This window comes from Catharus ustulatus, chromosome 2 (genome assembly GCF_009819885.2).
Source record: "Catharus ustulatus isolate bCatUst1 chromosome 2, bCatUst1.pri.v2, whole genome shotgun sequence".
Taxonomy (NCBI): domain Eukaryota; kingdom Metazoa; phylum Chordata; class Aves; order Passeriformes; family Turdidae; genus Catharus; species Catharus ustulatus.
In genome coordinates, this window is record NC_046222.1 from 61,656,276 (window position 1) to 61,675,272 (window position 18,997).

At 36.6% G+C, this 18,997-nt stretch overlaps 1 protein-coding gene across 2 annotated transcripts in view; it reads left to right on the forward strand.

Annotated features, from left to right (window-relative positions):
- VWA8 (von Willebrand factor A domain containing 8) overlaps positions 1-18,997 on the forward strand; it is a 192,349-nt gene that overhangs the window by 16,567 nt on the left and 156,785 nt on the right. For both annotated transcript variants that reach the window (XM_033051539.2, XM_042778991.1), the window contains exons 3-4: positions 5,018-5,148; positions 7,252-7,362. In XM_033051539.2, coding sequence (XP_032907430.1) covers positions 5,018-5,148; positions 7,252-7,362 — 242 coding nt within the window. The remainder of the gene's footprint in view (positions 1-5,017; positions 5,149-7,251; positions 7,363-18,997) is intronic.

Below are 18,997 nucleotides of genomic sequence, written 5' to 3' on the forward strand. Positions count from 1 at the left end.
GGTCAACTGAATCCAAACCACTCCTGAGAGATGTTTGTTCTCCTTGTTCTTAAAATGTGCTCGTGATGGAGATTTCAGAGCTTCTCTGCACACTTTGCCCCAGTAATTAAGGATCCTTTTGTGACAAAAGCTTGTTGGAATGCTTCATTTAAGTTTTTTGGGCATATTTTAGTTGCCAGAGGTTTATTCTATCTAGCATAACCTTGAAGCACAGACCTTTTTTTCCTCATGGTGGTTCTGTCTTGTGTGTTGGAAAACAGTTATTTCTTTTCTAGACTCAATTCAAATATTTTATGATATTTTTTCTTGTTTTTTATGCTAGGTTGTCTCATACTTTTTGGTGCTGGCCTGAGATGTTGTGTTCAAAAGCAGACACACTGTGTCCCTCCAGTTGGAGTCTGAGCTATGGATAACTGTTCTGTGTATTTTTCTGGGTAGTACATCCAGCTAGGAATAGTTTCACTTATTCCATGTTTGTGTCACAGGGAGAAACGTAGCCTTCAGAATCCCATTCAGGGTTTCTTCCAGAAAGCTGTTTGGTTTTACACGTTTCCTTTATATTATCTTTTAATTTCTACTCACATGGAGAAATATGATTTATCTGTGTAGAACTAGCACCTTCTTGTGAAGTAATCAACTCAGAGGAATTGATAGATGAGTTTATGGTCTCATCCAAGAAGTAATATCTCCCTTTCTAAGCCCCTGCAAAAACTTGCAACTTGTTTCCTTAACACTGCAAGACCAAAAATTTTTGGAATGAAGAGTGTTCCCATGAAAAATTTATGAGGAAAAATAATATTCCAGTGAAAGTTGTCTGTGATGTAACCACGTTATGAGACTGAAAACTCTTTGGGTTCTGTGCATCAGCATAAAATGGGAATAGCAGCAATATTTTATTTGCTAAATGGCAGCAGCTGAACGCAGAGCACATAGGAATGTCTCCCTCTCCACCTTGGCCATGCTGCCTCCTTCACCCTGTCCTGGCCAACTCACTCTTTCCTCATTGTCCCCCAGCCTGAACAAACTGTGAAGTAAGTCTCAGTGAGCTCATTTAAAAAGTAAAATAACAATTTCCTTTTTGATATGTATATATATTTTTAGACAAAGACCTCCTTCCTTGTTCTTTCTCCCTTAGCTGTGTTTTACAGTTGCTACTCCCTGTGTTGGTTGTACTGCACTGGGCAGCTCCAGGACCCCTCAGTATTCAGATGGGAGGGACATCATGTTCCTGTCATTAACTTTTAGCTCTCCTGAAACAAGGAGTCATTTTCAAACTTTGAGCATGCCGTGTAGTGAAGGTTCAGGGTATGCAGAGGTCTTGACCAGAGTCATACAGGGACAGGATTTCTGCTGTGTTTGGTACTGCATCTGGAATAGGTATTCTTGGGAATTAATTTACCTTACTGTCTGAACAGCGGTAAGAGTTGCACGTCTCCTTCATTTATGGGATTTCTTCTGTAGGTGGAACATAAGGACTTGCCAGCAGATACTGTCTGGTATCTTCAATGAATCTTATGGCTTCAGTGAGTGTGCCAAGAATTCAAGTATGAGTGAACTGGAATATTTCTGAGGCTAGCGTAGCCATTTCAGTCTTGGCTTTATCAAAAGCTGATTTGTGGATCAAACAAGAGCAGCTGCTGCATTTGCTTCAAAATCTATCTGAAACATTTTCTACTTTTCTTATTTGGGGATTTCTCTGTTCAGCTTCAGCTGCTCTCTTTACAGAATGTTTATGCAGATTCTTCTAGGTGCTGTTCTACTTATCACTTATTGTGAATCAATAGAATGCAATTTCTTTTACTGTCTGTCCTTGGTACACAGGATTAGCAAATTGTAGCACCAACTACTCTCCTGTGTGTGCCAGATTGCTGTGCACCATGCTGCAGATTAGGAATATAGGGTCTTCTATTTAACTGCTGCAAATCAGTAGAGTGCCACTAAACAGATTGTGCAATCCCAGTTCGCATTAGATGCTATCTGACTCATCAGGTAATTAATAAAAATTGCTGTAATATACTTGCTGATGCTTTCCTCGGTGAATTTGCCCTGTCTTCTAAATGTCATAGAAAATTATTAAAAGCCTTGCAATGCAAAGAACACAGTACAAGTAGTCTAAAATTATATAAATGACATACAAGATATCACTCATACAGAGTATGTGCATATGAGGTTGCTTTTGAAAAGCATACTGTGTTTTGGAAACTCTGCGGCACAGACTGCACACACAAGAAAATGGTACATTCTTCTAATTTTAAAAAGACAACTGGGCAGGTCAAGTAGGTTTAGTATCTGACCAATGTACAGATATTACATGTTAGAATTGAAGGAACTGACAAGTGGAAGCTGCTCTCTTGACGGTTCACCTTAGGGAATGCTAGCTTGGAATTGTTGGCATCATTTGTAACAGGCTACCTTTGAGTGAGTTTGCAGTTGTCAGTGTGCTACTTTGTGATTGAAAACATATTATAATTGATCTACCTGTCATCTGTTTGTGAGGAAGCAAAGAAATATTTTTCTATGAAATGTATCAATGAGGAATTGTCAATTGTGACCTTTTCTCAAAAAAAGCAGGAAATTCTCAGACAGTAAGTTGTATTTTTTATATTGCTATTGCAGAGTACATTTGGACTGTTTAAACACGATGATAATGTAAGGATCCTTAAATTCCTTAAGGTTTTCACGGGGATCATATTCTAAGATTTTACGTTATTTTGAATGTACACTTATCTTCTCTTTTACGTGATAGTTTTTCTTGCAGATTCTGCTGAACATTCTGAAGTCCTGTTGCTATTTATGGTACTGTTTTGAAGTGTGAGCCAAGTTTTTTCTTGAGACCATCCTAAAAATGAAAAAAGATAGCTACACATATTAATGAGAATTATGCCAGAGGCATTTGTATTCAGGCTATGTCAAAACTGGTTTTGCTGTGCTTCTAATGCATGAATTTTGACATGAAAGAGTTCCAAGCTTATTTTTGCACTGTAAGCAAAGTACTTCTTTTCTTTTGAGAACAGCTATTGTAGAAATACACTAGAGGCAGGTACATTGGCTTCATCCAGGTAGAAGTAATAATGAATGTGAGATCTGCCCTAAAATTTTAATTGTACCTTGAAGATGATCCTTTTTCTTTGTGTTGTGCAAAGTTTGGACACAGCAGTTATTCTGATGTGATCTGTTACCCTTTGTTTCCCAATGAATATATCTAGTAGAAACTTCCCTAATTTCCTTGAATATCTTGTAGAAAGGAGTATGTTATTCCCCATGAGGAATTGATTTGCACTTGGCCAACTGTGTGTGGTACAATATGCATTGCTTTTGAACTGCAATGCTTCAGCAAGGAAGAAGAAAACATTTTACATTCATATGATCTCACTGCGCCAAATAAGAAAGCTAATCCTGGACACGCTGACAGTTGTTCAGAAAACAAAACTAGACAGTAAGGCAAACCTGAACTTCTTGTTTGCAATTAATCTGATAATCCTAATGCATAGATTGCTCACCTGCATGTGTACACTGTTTCTATTCGCATTGGTAAATTTCTCTGAAAGTAGATGATTTCAAATGGATGAAATCCATTCCTGAATGCCAGACCAAAGACCAAAACCTTCTGTTAGTTTTTGTTAAAATTTTCCTTAATCTCCCTTATGCTTGAAAAATCTTCCTTGATTCTCACAGAGTCATTTAATTCTGTTTCTGTGGTCTTACCAAAATCGATTTTAATTGTTGTTTGCAAAGATTCAGCTCTGAACTGGAACCCCTTCAGAACTGAGTGGCACTATTGCCTACTGTCCTTAACTGTGTCCTGGACATACGGTTCCCCTGTATCAGATGTAGTACCAGGGCTTGTTTTTGTAAATGTTGTCTTCTTAATTGCACCCAGTAATCATACTGAAAAAAGGTAAATAACCCAGTATTAGTTTGGAGAGGGCCTCTTGCTCCTTTTTTACTGCACTTCAGCATCCCAGTCACTCCCCTTGAACCTCCAACTTCAAACCTCGTCATTGGTCTTGTCAGACTGTTTAAGAGCAACCATACACATAAATACATCCATAAATCTCCCTCCTGATTTGCTTATGTTTGCCTTCTCCTCCTGCACAAGTGCTTTTTGCTTGTGGCTGAGAAGAGCTAGGCTTTGCTGGGGGGTTATGTGAAGGACTTTTCTGGGGATAGGGTGATGTATGGCAATGAGTGTGTTGTGTGGCTGCTTCAGTGTGCTGTTTCTGCACGATGCTTTCCAGTGCTGCCAACATTTGTATACATGCGGCAAAAGTTTTAGTTTAACTATCATCAGGTTATTGCTTTTTAAATTATTGTGTATGATATTTCCTAATAGAATAGATCTGTGCTTACTTGTTTTTTATTGTGATTTTGGAAGCTATATGGTATAAATGTAGTAATAGGGCAAAGTTTGTATTTCCTTGATAGTTTAATTCTGTGGTTTATTGTGTCAAAATATAAGCAAGAATGCAGTTGTCGTTTAAAAAAGTAACAAATTAAGTTTGTCCCTGAGCTCTAATATTAGTCTGGTGCAATCAGAGTTTTTCGGGGTTTATTTGAGCTTCACAATTCACAGCAGCATTGGGATACAGGCTGGATAAATATTTTACAAATTATATTTTGTAAATATGCTATGTATATGCATTTATATTATATTAACTGATGCTGGGGAGTCCACTCAACATTGAGTAATAAAAACCGGTCTTTATGTTGATTAGTTTAATGTGAAATACAAATCTGCAACTTTTTTTTTGGTTTATGTTGGTTGTTGTTTTTTTGAAGGATGAAGTTGTGCAGAGAAAAAAAGCAATGGGTAAGACAGATATATAAACTTTTAAATGTAAGTCAAGTGTCTAATAGAAAACTCTGTGTGGAATTCTCTACTTTTTAGCTGTCCAGATTAGGGCAATACATTTTTGTGTATTTTAATTTTGAAGATAAGCTCAAAGAAAGTTTGAATGGCCAGGTATCTAACACTTTTCAATATTTAGTAACCTGTTCTTACATTTGTGTTTCAAAGTGACAGAGTCTCTGTCCCAGTCTGTAGTCCACCATTTAAGATGGATAATGCAGAAAGATCTTCTTGGCCAAGATGTTTTTCTTATTGGGCCTCCTGGGCCTCTCCGGCGATCTATTGCCATGCAGTATCTGGTGAGTATGGAGGTTTAAGTGTGTTGGAGACATCGATATTAATGTCAGTCATTCTTATACAGACAAACAGTAAAAGGTAGAAAAAGTCCTGGAAAGCAAGCTACTTAGGAAGTAAATAAGTTTTTTCATAAATGTGCTTTCCAAAGCTCAATTTTTGTTATAGACAAATAGAAAGTACAGACATTTTGATACATGTTTTTCTGCTTAAACTCCAGGGGGGGAAAAAAAAGAGTTGGAAAACTGTGTTACCATATGCTATCACAAATGGAGAAACAGTTTGTTCTCAGCATTATGTATATTAGGAGATTAAGATATCTGCCTAGTGCTACAGACAACAAATCGTTTTTGCCTCATTACATGAAAAAGAGATGAAGGAAAGGATTTGGGAGAGAAGTGTTCTGAGTAACATTTGGGAACAGTTATTCTGAGTGTTTAGAAAGTGTAGATGCGTGTATGATCCTCTCTTGTAATGTGGGAAGGATGTGCCTACAACCATCTGCATGAACCATGGCAGCATCATGTACAAAACTTCACGTTATGAAAGTCAGTGCCCTTAAATGATCAGGGGGAATGGGGATGTGTGCCCCAAGAAGTGATGTGGGTAGGACTTGCTCTGCCATGTGCTCTATCTGGAATCTGATTGAGCTGAGGAATCACAAATGGAGGCGCATAAACAATTGTCATAAACATCAGTCATTCCTTTAAAAATCAAAAGATACTGATTCAAGGGCTAGCTCTCTGAGGTAAAGCATAGAGGAGAAAGCTGCAAGAACTTTGTAAAGGAGAGAAAAGGTTTTTTAATTCAGCAAACCGGATGTGCTACTTGACAGTTTGATGCATTCCTTAAAATAAATGATAAGAGTTTGGTATAACCTAGAAAGAGGACTTGGGAAAACACCTGATATCTAGGCATAGGCTATAGAATGTGTCTTGTTATTTATACCACAGACTGTATGCGCTTGAGACCTATTAGAAAGGTTGCAGCTGACTGATTCAATGCCATGCCAAAAAATTATGTGAAGGCTGGTCTTTCCATGTGAGCTGATACATGCTGTGGTGCTTTTAGTGAAAATATATAAGCCAGAAAAACTTCTATTTGCTGTTACTAAAAGCTACTATGTATTCATACACAGAGCTAATTGTTGAAAAACACTCTTCTTCCCCCTTTAATGAAAAGAAAGTGCAACTATATCTACCTGCAACATAAAGGAATTGGTGGCTTTGTAACCCAACATGCACTGCAAAAGTGGAAAGGAAATAGTTTAAATTGGGTTTTATATCTTTGCTTTATTTTTCTCATACAACTGTAGTTGAAAGCTGCCTGTTAAGAGAGGTCTGTTAAATCAATGACATCTTTAATTGAGGAGTAAGACTAAGAGCATTTCATTATAAATCTGTTCCCTAAGCAGAATGCATGATAAACCAGGTATGGAAGTATCAGAAATATCTGTTATAAATACATGGGGAATTGTGTTTATTCCTTTAAGATAGCAAATTCTAAGTATATCTCATATTGAAACAAAATAATGAAAATGATAACCTGAGGTTTCTTCTTTTTTAAATAGTATATATTTATACAGATGCATAGTGCATCTCATGACAGCCAAGGAAGAGACGATAAGTATAATATAGTTCATCAGTGTACTGGCAGAGCATGTGCAGTTAATAATCACATTTGCATCACAGTATGAGTGTTACTGAACTGTGAGAGTTGAATGTTTCAAACTTTTACAGAAAACTTCTGATTTTTATTTATGATTTGTAGATGCCAGCTCTTTTTAAGAGTCTGGAACCACAAGATTAACCTACAGGATGTTACAGATGTTCAATGGAAAGAGTATATTGCTGGTTATTATGTTTTTAGAATAGGTTTGGGGAAAATAAAAGTTTATTGAGCAGAAATTCAAACCATTTTGTTTGAGGCAGAACATACTGTTAGCATTTTAAAAATAAGAGATATTAGATTTTGTTCAGAGTTATTTCAGATCACTGTGCTTCTGCCTAGAGCTTTTTTGTACAATTATACCATTAGGCGTATTTTTAAAGTTCAGTCACTTGGGTTATAGTGTTATTTTTGCAATAACTTTAATCTGTTGTCCACAGGAGCTGACAAAGCGGGAGGTTGAATATATTGCACTGTCGAGGGACACCACAGAAACTGACCTCAAACAGCGACGAGAGATCCGAGGTGGCAGTGCTTTTTATCTTGACCAGGCAAGTTTCAGTCACACACCACCTAGTCATTATTCACAAGTAGTTTGAAGGAAGTCATCATTCATGTTTTGAAAAATCAGTTTATGGATTGACATGTTTCTAATCCAAGCAGAAAGTTTCTTGCACAATGATCTCATTATTATCATAAATGTTATCTTTACCCTTAACCTTAGATTATTTTTTTCTCTTAAGAGTACTACAGGGTTGATTTAGACAGACCATGTTTGATAGGAGTAGGATCCATTCTGTGCAAGATAAGTGCTACCCTTGCTATGTCTCTTCCTCAACACTTGCAGTACATTAGATGCATTCCTGAAATTAATCTTACAATCTAGTTTAATTGTAAAAGCATCTAGTTCATGTGTTTTATGACTACTCTGTGTTGTGATACCCAAGCACAGTAAAGGGACACAACTGGGAGATTTGATTTGAGACCTCACTGCTCATCTGCAATAAAATAATGATTTAAACACTCCTGCCATCCATATTGCCCCAGACCAGTAGCTTATTTAGCACAGCCATAGACTGGATTAGGTAAGATTTCTCATCATAAGTTATCAGTGGCATGTTTCCTTTCTGATTATGCAGGTAAAATACACACTCTGTACACACTTCCTGTGAAATGTCTATTTTCCTAGATACCTAACATTTTTACAGAAGTTAGGTTTCTAGTTAGATAGGATGGGTGAGTTCCTGTGATGTAGTATGAACTTAAAGGAGTTACCAAAAAGAGTTTTCAGTTGGTAATGCTATAGAGATTAATGATATCACCATTGTACTGGTGTTTCATGAGAGAAAACGGGAAACCTTTGTTCTCTCTTTTAAAGAAACATTTTTCCTTTCTTTTTTATTCCTTAAATTCCAAATTATCTCTTTTTCAGCTTTCAATATTCAAGAAACCTTTAAATAGATTTTTTTGAAACCACAATAAGGGCTTTGAGCAGTGGAACATCCTCAGAATGAAGAATTAAGAGTTAATCTAAATATATTTTATTTTAGTTACTTCTAGGACTTCAAATTAATTCATACTTATCTGGAAATGCGAGGATTGCACAGTAGGAGATAATTTGAAGCACTGTACTGTGTATTAGGGCTGTAAATGGCTTCTCATTTACCAGAGGATAAGAGCATTTGTGTAGGTTGTGGGATTAACTCATGGACTAATGTCAGCTCCACACCTGTCTGCTGTTATGGACAGTCTTATCCTCACACCAGCTACAGGATAGTCAAGGTAATTGACCCATGGTGTAAGAGCATTAGTTAACTAACATTTGTAAGAGCCACTGTATCAAGGACTGTAAGAAGCTCCCCAAGACGTGAGACGGTCTGTTACCTCTGTATTTGTCTGTAGACTTTGATCCCAGTGTGAGACAGCTTCACTTTGTGCAATCTATTTTGAGTCATGTCACTCCAGCATGAACACACTGAGAAGATTTGCTTCTTAAGATCAAGGTTTAAGATGACCACCTTCCTCAGTGAGTTAGAAATTTTCATTTGAAAGGTTTTTGCCAAAATCCAGCACACCAGTACTTCAGACCAAGACTTTCCTTAACAAGATACCAAAGTACTAAAATCGGTCAGAAACATTCTGTCTTTCCTGAGCTCATGTTTTACTCATCATATTTATAACAAATGTGTGTTTAAACTCTGAATGGAACTTAGGAAAATAAATACTTGGTATTTAGATGAATGCTTTTCAAATACTGGAAACATGAAAGATGAATCATGAAACATGAATAGATAGTGATGTTCCAGCTGAAGTTTTCTCATCCTGCATTTTAGTTAAAGATGCATAAAATATGGTACATAGTTATGTTTAGAACCATCATAGATCTAATTATTCCATTCTATTATTGATCTAGGAGTTCATTTAATGATTTTGAGGTTTGCAGATGCTGTACTGATTCAGAGTATTACAGAGGCCAGACACTGCTCTTCTTTATACTACAAACCATTGACTGAGAAAGGTATCAGTATGAAGCCTTAACAAAGTATTCCCTAAAGAGCTTGGATTGCTACAGCAGGCATAGCTGTAGAGAAGATGAATTCATGTGATGGACTGAAGACAGTGGACTCTGCTTTTTAGATTTTTGTACCATTTCCTTTCCTGTAGAATCTCGTGCTTGCTCTTCATGTCACCCAGAAGACAGCAGAGCTTGAAAGTCTGGTTTCCACAACATCCTGTGTCTGAATTGTACGAGTTCAATAAATTTACCTGTTATTTGAGGTATAGGAGGCTCTTTATAAGTAATTAATAATATACTTACTTTGCACTTTGAATAACAACATACTGTAACAAAACCTGACATCTTGTGACCAGTAAGAACTTTAATTTAGTGGATTATCAGGTTTACAGACACACAAAGGTTTGCAAAGTTGCCTCTGAGTGACTGTTAAGTTGTTGCAGTTTATCGTTCCACCTTTAATAGTGACAGATTAAATGCTGTAAATTGTTCTCTCAGAGGTTTCAAAACATCTTCAATATTTTAATATGAAGTTATGGAATATATTTAAAATATATTTGAGAAGTGGTGATTTGGAAGCAGTTGTTGAAATTCCATATTGAAATATGTATTGAAGGGCCAGCATGTCAAATATTCTTGCATATCAACATTTCTTAGTACTAGACTGAATCAAGTGAGAGAGTTGGAATTAGGTAGTTAGAAGAGAGATCTGATGAAGGCTGAAAAGAAGGGCTTTATTTACCTCAGAAATAGATCATTAACATAAAGGTAAATACTGAATTGTCAAATTCACTAGCAATTAAAAGAATGTAAAATAAAGAACTTATGATGCAGTAACGGTGAATTATTTGCTTTAATTTATGTACTGACAACAGAAAATTCTGTTTTCTGTCTTTGGGCCATTTTTACTTTCAGCTGTTAATTCACTGTTAGAATCCTCAAAAATGTCATTATTGCTGTTACTGAGTTAATTAGGTAACCTCTTGATTTTATTATCTAATTTATTGTATGGGTTAATTATATTGTATATCAAGTAATCAGATAGAATTACTTTATATTGCATAAATGTTCAAATGGTACCCTCAGATTTTACTTTTAACTCTGACAGGCTGTCAACTTCATTGAACCAGTGAGAAGATTCTAATAGCCTATTGTATTTCCTAAAATTAGGGAATTAGGGAATTAGATTTGGTCTTTTTTCCCCCATTTCTGATGTCATTTTACATTTTATTCTGTATGTACAGGTATGTAAATCACATCCCTGATTTAAGATCTCGTTATTGCAACCTCTTACATTAATAATTATTACATCTAAGGAAATCCTACATTAATTTAATGTAGCAGGTGAATTTGGGAGAGCAGCTAAACCACTTTGTTAGTGCTTAAGAGATGTATATCTCCAGGATTGTGTTGCAAACCACATTGTCCAGAATGCCTGTTTTTGTTTACCCTGTATCTTCCAGCATGTTCATTAAATGAGTGAAGGTTCCCAAACACAAACCATGTAATAAAGTGTGCAGTCTTTTCTGTTCAAGAAAAATTAACTGAGACTAGAATAAGTAGAAAGATGTCATGTGGTCATGTGCTGAGAAGTTGAAAATATGGTGTCATGCTGAAGATTTGCTGATTAAGCTGCATCCACTGAGTGCATATATATATATATATATATATATATATATATATATATATATATATATATATATATGTATATGTGTATCACTGTAATTTCTGTCTATACAAAATTAGACTTGGTGTCTTTAAACTATGTGAACATATTCATTTTAATACAATACTTTTACATCTCTAACTGCATCAGCATCATCAGTTATACAATGGTAAAATGTGAAATTGATTGTCAAAATACCAGAAGAATAATCTTCTGACATGGCTTGAAACACTTCATGTAGTAAACAATCAAACACCCAGAGGGACAGAAATGACAGCTTAAACTATCCTGTCTGTAAAATGAGCATAACATTAAATCCCCTGGAGTACCACTACCCAGACTTGAATTTGGCTTCTTTTAATCAAAACAGATTAGAAAGGGGATTATAAAATAAAACGTGAGATTAATTGAATGAAATTACAATTATGTTAGAGAGTGAGATTATAATATTTGAGTGTGTGTGTGTGTATATACACATGTGTGCGTATGTTTGTGTATAAAAATAAAAAACTTTCTATATCTTCCTAAAGAGAGGTGTAGGAATGATTCAGCTTTTAACAAAAATTAACCACCGAGTGGAAATTGTGTGATTTTGTGATTTATTAACTTACTACTTGCAGGTGTCAGTGGGTTTTTGATGTGCTGATAAGTTAGCCACATCCACATTGTCACAAAGTGTAACTTCGTGGACTGACTAACACTGCAGTGTCTGTGTACCTAGAACAAGAAATGAGATAGTGTAGTCTGTAGAAAGAAGAGACAAACAATGGACTCCAAAAGTGGATGTTTCTATTCATTTTCTTATTTTCTCCAACATTGGAGACAAAGATGGAAATATTAGGTAGAAATGAACGCTATTTGGATTAAATTAGTCTTTGTTGATGTTGACATGTCTTTTATCTAAACAAAAAATGCATGTTAAGGACCCATATATGGTAGCCTCTTAACTTGTAGAAGTGATTTTGGTATAATAATTTGCAATACTTAATTCTTGCTTCTTAAAGGGTCAGCATTTAACTGCTTGTTAGGCTAGCAGCTCAGACTCTGGTATCTTGCTTTGATGTACAGGGCATATACATGAATGTCTGTAATGCAGTGTGAGGAATGTTAGTATGATGTATTTATAATTCCTTATTAAAAGTGTGAGATTCTTTTTTCTTATGTTTCTGTCTGTTACATGTTTTTTCCATTTCCTTTTCAGCTACTATTTACTTTTACCTACTATGGGGAAAGGAGCAATATTTTATAATGTGTGGGATCATAATATCTATAGGCAATAAGGAATTGATGGATGGTGCTCTGAGTCAAAGTGATTTAAGAGTGATAACTAACTTAATAAATTATAGATATCTGTGAAGTATTTAATTTTATTTTGCTACTCATCAGGAAGAAAAAAATTAAATTGCCCTTCTCCCTTTTTCCTGTATGGAAAATAAACCTTGCCTAGGTTTATTTCTTTGTAGGCATTTTTTCTAATAATCTGTTGAGAACTTTCTGCTGGGCCTGGTTTCTGGCCATGAGGCAATCACATATCTGATGTAACTGTGCTCTCATACTAAGATACTTGGTGTAAAGCAGCTAAAATGGCTGGACCCTTCCAAGGTTGGGACATAATTTCTTGTAAACACAATTTGCAGGCACTGTTGCAAAAGCACCTGACTGTCATGTTAGGGTAAGGGGTAGTGGAAGTAAAAACAGATCACTTGAAGTGTGGTACTTCAAAAATGGAAAAAAAAGTTGTGTGGAGGAAGGTGAAATCAATGACTGAAATGAAGGACTGTTCCAGTTCTTGTCACATTTACATACATATGCTCTCATCATGTGTTGATTTCACTTCCTAGGGTAAATTTCTCTAGCCAAGTTTTCCAATTTGAAACTTGAATAAATTCAGGAGTTTATTTCTTTAACTGCTTTTCATTCTGTGCCATGGTATAACATCATGAAATAGATGCTCACCAATTCAGGCCATTCATCCTCACTGAAATACTAACTACTGCAGACAACTGGATTCCTTCTTTGGATACTGGCTAGCCTGGCTGACAGTATTCTGGTGTGCTGCAATTTTTCTGTCTTTTGTGGGATTTTAAATAAAAAAGGGAGAGGATAACAGTATCTGTTCTGTAATTTTGCTAAACTCACAGGAGAAAAATAGCTATAAAAATTACCCAGAAAACACTTGATTAACTCAGTGGGGAGGTAGGCTGAATAGTGAAGATATAGCCCCCTGCTCCATTACAGAGGAGAAAAAAGTTGAGCTAGTTTGTAAGTTACCAATTTAATTTAACTAATCTTGTTAGTTACTATTACGTTGATTTTCATTAAATATGAACATCACATTTGGAATATATGTAACTCAGTATATTTGCGGCCTAAATTGAAAAATGCAAAACTGTAGCTTATCATCTGCAAAGTGAAAAATTTTGTAACAAAAGGTGGGATACACAGTTTTGGTGATTGGTAGGCTTGTTTGTCATCTCATCTTGGAATGGTATTATACATTCATAACTTTTTTTATCAAATACATTTTATTTAAACAACTAGCATAAGATTTTTAAAAGATTTAAAAGAAAAGATAGCGTTAAGTTTTCATTAACAGGTAACATTTTAGTTTTTAATGTAGCTGAATGTGGTTTTAGTAGGCTTTTATCTTACTACAAAATTTTTGCTGATACTTTTATTTTGGAGAAAGCCTGTTGTCATATTTAGTCCTTTACTGGCAGTCCTTGCAACTGTGGAAGTCCCAGATGACTGGAAATTGGCAGATGTGACACCTATCTCAAAGAATAGTTAGAGCAAATTTGTCATTTTAGGATTCTATTACTTCAGTTCAGTAAATAGATGTCTATTTTAGTGTGGCTCAACCGGTTTCTAGTTTGCTCGACTTATAAGGGAAAACAATAGCTGGGGAATTAAGAGGCCTTAAAGCTAAATAAATGCCTTGAAATATAGTCTTTGGTAGAGACATATCATTAGACATGTCTTTTGCACATATCTTGAAAATCTAACAAAGTAGTTTCCCCAGTAGGAGACAGTAAAAGCTCCTAATATTCCATTCTGCTTCTCTGTCTTTTCTTTTCCTGTTATCTTTTATTTGTTGGGTAATTTTAACAATTTAAATTTTAAAGGTTTGATTAATTGTATTGGACTCATGGAAACTAATTTAGAAGATGTCAATTTCCTCTGAGTTTTGTGATATGATATTTGTTAGCATGGTAGGTTACAGGGACTCAAATCTCATCTATGGAAGATAAACTATACCATGTATTTAATAGTTCAAGTTTTGTCAGCCTGCTACAGCCAGTCAGCATTGTGTTAGCTCAAAACCAGCCCAAGTTTTGTGTTGTCTTTATCAGATAGTTGTTCAGGATCTCTTTTCATCATAAGTGACATCTGGACATAACGTTGTTGTAATGTTTGTGACATACAGAAATAAATTGAAAGAACTGGATGGATGAGTTTGTGTGGGATATTGTGTGGGTGGTGGGAACAAGATATTGCATTCGAAGGGACATTTGAAATGTAGGCTGCAGATGCAGAAAATCCTTACCTCGTTAGTTCTCATGTTCACTGAGTTGCTTGTACTATTGTTTTTCTATGTTCTTATGGTTGCTGAGATGTCATGATAAGGATCTAGTTTTCACAACAGGAGCAAGTCATCATCCAAAATCCCTAAAATGTACCTTGAGGTAGCTCCTGTAAAAGACACAGTTATTGATTACTGTTGAGCAATTTCTAGCCTTTTGATTATAAAAGAGTTCTGAAATATAGTCTGTCCATCATATTCTGAATGATGCCTAGATTAGAAAAAAGTCCCTTGTAGTTCCCCAAGAGCCCTCCTCATGGATTTCAGGACAAACAGAATTTTCTGGTATGCAATATGCATTTTTCTGAAAGAAAAGAATTACCACTCCAGTTCTGGTATGTGAAAACTATACTGTTCAAATTCTTGTGGCTTTACAAACTATTTTGGTAAGGTATATAAAAATGTCTTCTTTCCCTGATGTTTTTGCACTTGAGTATGTGCATTGTGGTAAGCTTTTTTCTGTCCTTCTTCCTGTTCTGACACTATATAACTTCATTCGTATGCTTATACACTGTGATTTGTGTCAAAATTGGGGTTTACAGCTTCCTGCATTGTTGTATTTTGCACTGCTCACCGTGGTTCAGCTACAGGAAAGGCAATGAAATGCTGCCTAGGGTTGTCCTGTTCCTAAAGTGTTTTTACCTTTAAAGATAAAATATATTTTTTTGTAGGTGCAGTGTGAAACCATTGTAAGCACTCTGTGTAATGTATTTGTTGCATAAAACCACTACAATGAAAGCAGTACTGTGGGAAGTGTTTCTGTTCCCAGCCTCTGGTAGCTGCAGGTATTCCCTGGAGCAGGTATCCAGGTAACCATCCTTCCAGAGCTCTGGGAGCACAGGTGGGAGGCAGCAGCATCTGTCCTCTGTGAAAAATAGTCCCCTTGCTGCAGTGACAATAAATCTGAAAGTAAACGTTTAACAAATCCTTTTTGGCCTTTTAACAAGAATTAATATGTTTAATCTCAGATTTAGTGACAGGGTTACATGATATAAACCCATCTGTCAAATTTGGGGTTTATGTTAGACATTTAGGGTGAACAAAACTAATGAAAGAGGGGGTCAATGCAAATCTCTCTGGGTTCTCATTATAGAATTATGAAGATTTGTTTCTTTGAAGTGTTTTTAAAATGTCTTTTCAGTGACAGATTGCAAGTTTACTTTCCTTCTTCTGATTTTTAAAATGCATTTTAGCTTCCATACCAATCCATCAATACACTGCTAAAACTGATGTTTTCAGAGGATGCCTTGTAGTACGCTGAGCTTATTGGAAAAACTTAGTACTCATTACCAATCAGAATGCAGAAATAGCGTAATTCAAAAAGAGATATATCAGCTGTTCTGGTCTTTGGAGCAGACTTTATGCTACTTAACACAAGAATTTTAGAGGCAGATGAAGTATACCTTACTTCATTGTGTTCTAGAGAACAATTCCAGTATTCAGGTATGCTTTGAAGATGGAAGAAGACACATCAAAGTAAGTTAGTGCCCAAGGGGTTGTGGTGGTGATTTCATTGTTATGAGGCGTCTTTGATTAGGAAATAAAAAACCGTGATTGTGCATTCAGCCTTTTCTGAATCTAATTGTAAAAGGTGCATATAGGTAGGCAAAGATAATTTGAAATTTTATTTTCTTGAGAAACAGAATTTTGAATAAAAACTTCAAACAGTTTCCAAGTTCTGTACTTTTAAAATTTTTGTCCGGTAATACTACAATGTATGTAGTAAGCAGCTTCTCAAGATTGCATTGCTAATGGTGAGCATTCTCTTTCTTGAAATTCGTGATTGTTATACATTTCCTAATATTTGCTGTCTACCCCTACAGCAGTTTTTCTTCATATACCAGTTCAAGAGAGACGTTTTTGTTAGTACTGGAAGCCTGTTACTTCAGCACATCCATAGTGTGTGTGTTCTCAACATGAGTCGACAAGATTCTATGGATACTCAAAATATTTTGAAACCATATGAACAGAATGTGTATTTTCCTCTGGCTAGTAAAAGTTAGTCATAAAGTCTTCATAGACTTTATAATATGCAGAATCCAACCAACTTGGCAAATAAATTGTTTGTTAGAGCAAGTTCTGGCTGTGTCTCCAAGCTGCATTTAGACTAAATAGCATTTTGTTCCTGCCAGGTGTTGGACTGTCTGCTGGAGACTCAGGTTTTCTATTCAAGCAGATTGGAGCAGATTTTTGACATGACCAATTACCTTCCTATGGAAGAATGTTAGTAGAAAATTTGTTCTTTGTACACATTTTATGGGATGAGGAGAGAGGTGTTTTATGTTGCCTGTTAGATAGTGTATGATGTCCTGAAGGAAGAAAAACATTGGTTTTTTTAAAAGAATTAGTGGTTCAGTGGAAGATAAATAATCTGAGGTTTATTCCTTGTTTAATGGACTTATTCCAGGTTCCTCTGATACTGATTATGAGGCTATATATAAAAATGTTGTCTTTCTAAGAAGGCAACTTGATCTGGAGATCTGTACCAGGATTTACCAGTGCTACTTTTTCAGTAATGTTTGCCTGAGTTCAGAGTAGATACATTAGTGTTTAGGAATTGTTTCCATCCTAATAGTGATGTTAAAAGTTTACTCCATGGCTAATTTGCCAGTTGTTAGTTATGCTTCTAAATTGCACAGAAGCATCTTAATTAGTTTTATTGTTTAGGGTTGTGGTGGTATAACACCAACCAGAAGTTATACTGTGAATAAGCCTCTCCCCTTCCCTCCTTCCCCCTCTGGTGAGAGAGGAGCAAAGTCCAAGATATGGGTTGAGTAGCAGTTTACTGAAAGAAAATGGCAATGGAATGATAAGTGCACAGTAAAAGCAGCAATATTAACAACAAAAGTATACATACAGGGGAAAAAAAAAAGGTGCCTTACGCACAAAAGGTATTCACCACCTCAGCTTAGTTCTGGCTTCCCCAGACAAAGACAAGATGGTAGGTGCTCCCGCAGTCAGTGCTTCCCATCCCTAGCTTCAAGACAATGAAAAACAGTGATGGACTACCCCCTGAAAACCAGGTCACATTGCGACATGTCACCTGTTTCTGGACAGCTCTGTGTGACTCTGTTCCATGTGGCACTGCAGCTTTCAATCAGTCCCTACCTCTGGGGCTTGGTTTGGCCTGAGCTCCTCTCGTCCTGGTTTTACTGTCACTTCATTCCCTGCGGCCACTTCTCACGCTGGCACCATGCTGCACTGGCTCTACTGAAGTTTGACTCTGTGCCAGCTCCATTTCCAGACCATTTTTCCAGGCTCCACTGGGCAGCCTGGCTGCCTCTCCCAGAGAGAGAGAGTGGAGATTGTGTCACACCTGTGGTGTGTGCTCTTCTTTTGCTTCCCCTGAAGCCATGCCCTGTGATGACCTGTGTGGTATAGAACAGCAGCCTGGCCATGCCTATGTGACTCTGAGCTCTGACCCCTCTCCCAGTCCAGGGCAAGTGTCTTTGGGGCTCCTCAGATGGAGGTCTGAGTCAGTTGTGTACTTTAAACTCATGCAACAATTAATTTGTTGTGCTGAACTCATCTTTGTTTCTACTTTCTCCATATGCATTTGTCTTTCATATGTTTGCTTTCTTAAGAAAGTTATTGGTGGGTTATTTTTGTATTTTGGCGCTTCTTCATTATTCTTTTTCATATCTTCCTTCTTTCTCTCTGACCTATTTTTTGGCATCTGTTGTATTCATCAGAGATTTCCATCTAGCATTATATGACAGGTTCTTCTGTAGGAGTTTATAGGAGTCATTCTGGGAAAAGATTTCATTTGTACTCCCTTTGCAACTGTGCTTGTGTCTAAAATTGTGTTTGAATGTGATAGGAATGCAAAGAAAAACTCTGGTGCCTCTAAATGTTTCCTGTCCCCAAACCTGCCACATTATTATCAACTTACAGTAGTTTCACAATTATAAGCCACACTTGATTATAAGCCACGTGTCCGGGTATCCACAACTGTCTTGGGTTATAATACACAGTGTGATAAAAGGTATCTATTCTATCACCATCTGTTGAGGGTGGGGGCAGTGATCCTTATCTCAATGGCAGATCCTCTGCTAATGGGCCATCCATTGAAACCAGGCAGGGCATTGTTCTTTATCTTTTCACAACCCATCCTTCCTCCAGCGAGTCATTTTCTGCTAATGGCCCATTGAGTCCCAGTGTGGGACTGATAAAATTACTTCATCCCATTGGAAGTTGCTCCAGCCAGAGGAAAGAGCCCAACGTTTCTTACCAAGATAAAACAGAAGTTTTGGGACACTAAGGTGGCCCCTTTCTCCACTGGACTCCAGAGGAAAACTGGATTTCTCCACATCACCACTGGACCGTTAGAGGGAAACTGCACCTTCTACAGGAGCACTGCTGCAACTGAATCACATCTGTCACTGCAGGAGGATGCAGCCACCATTTAATGGGACTGCTACC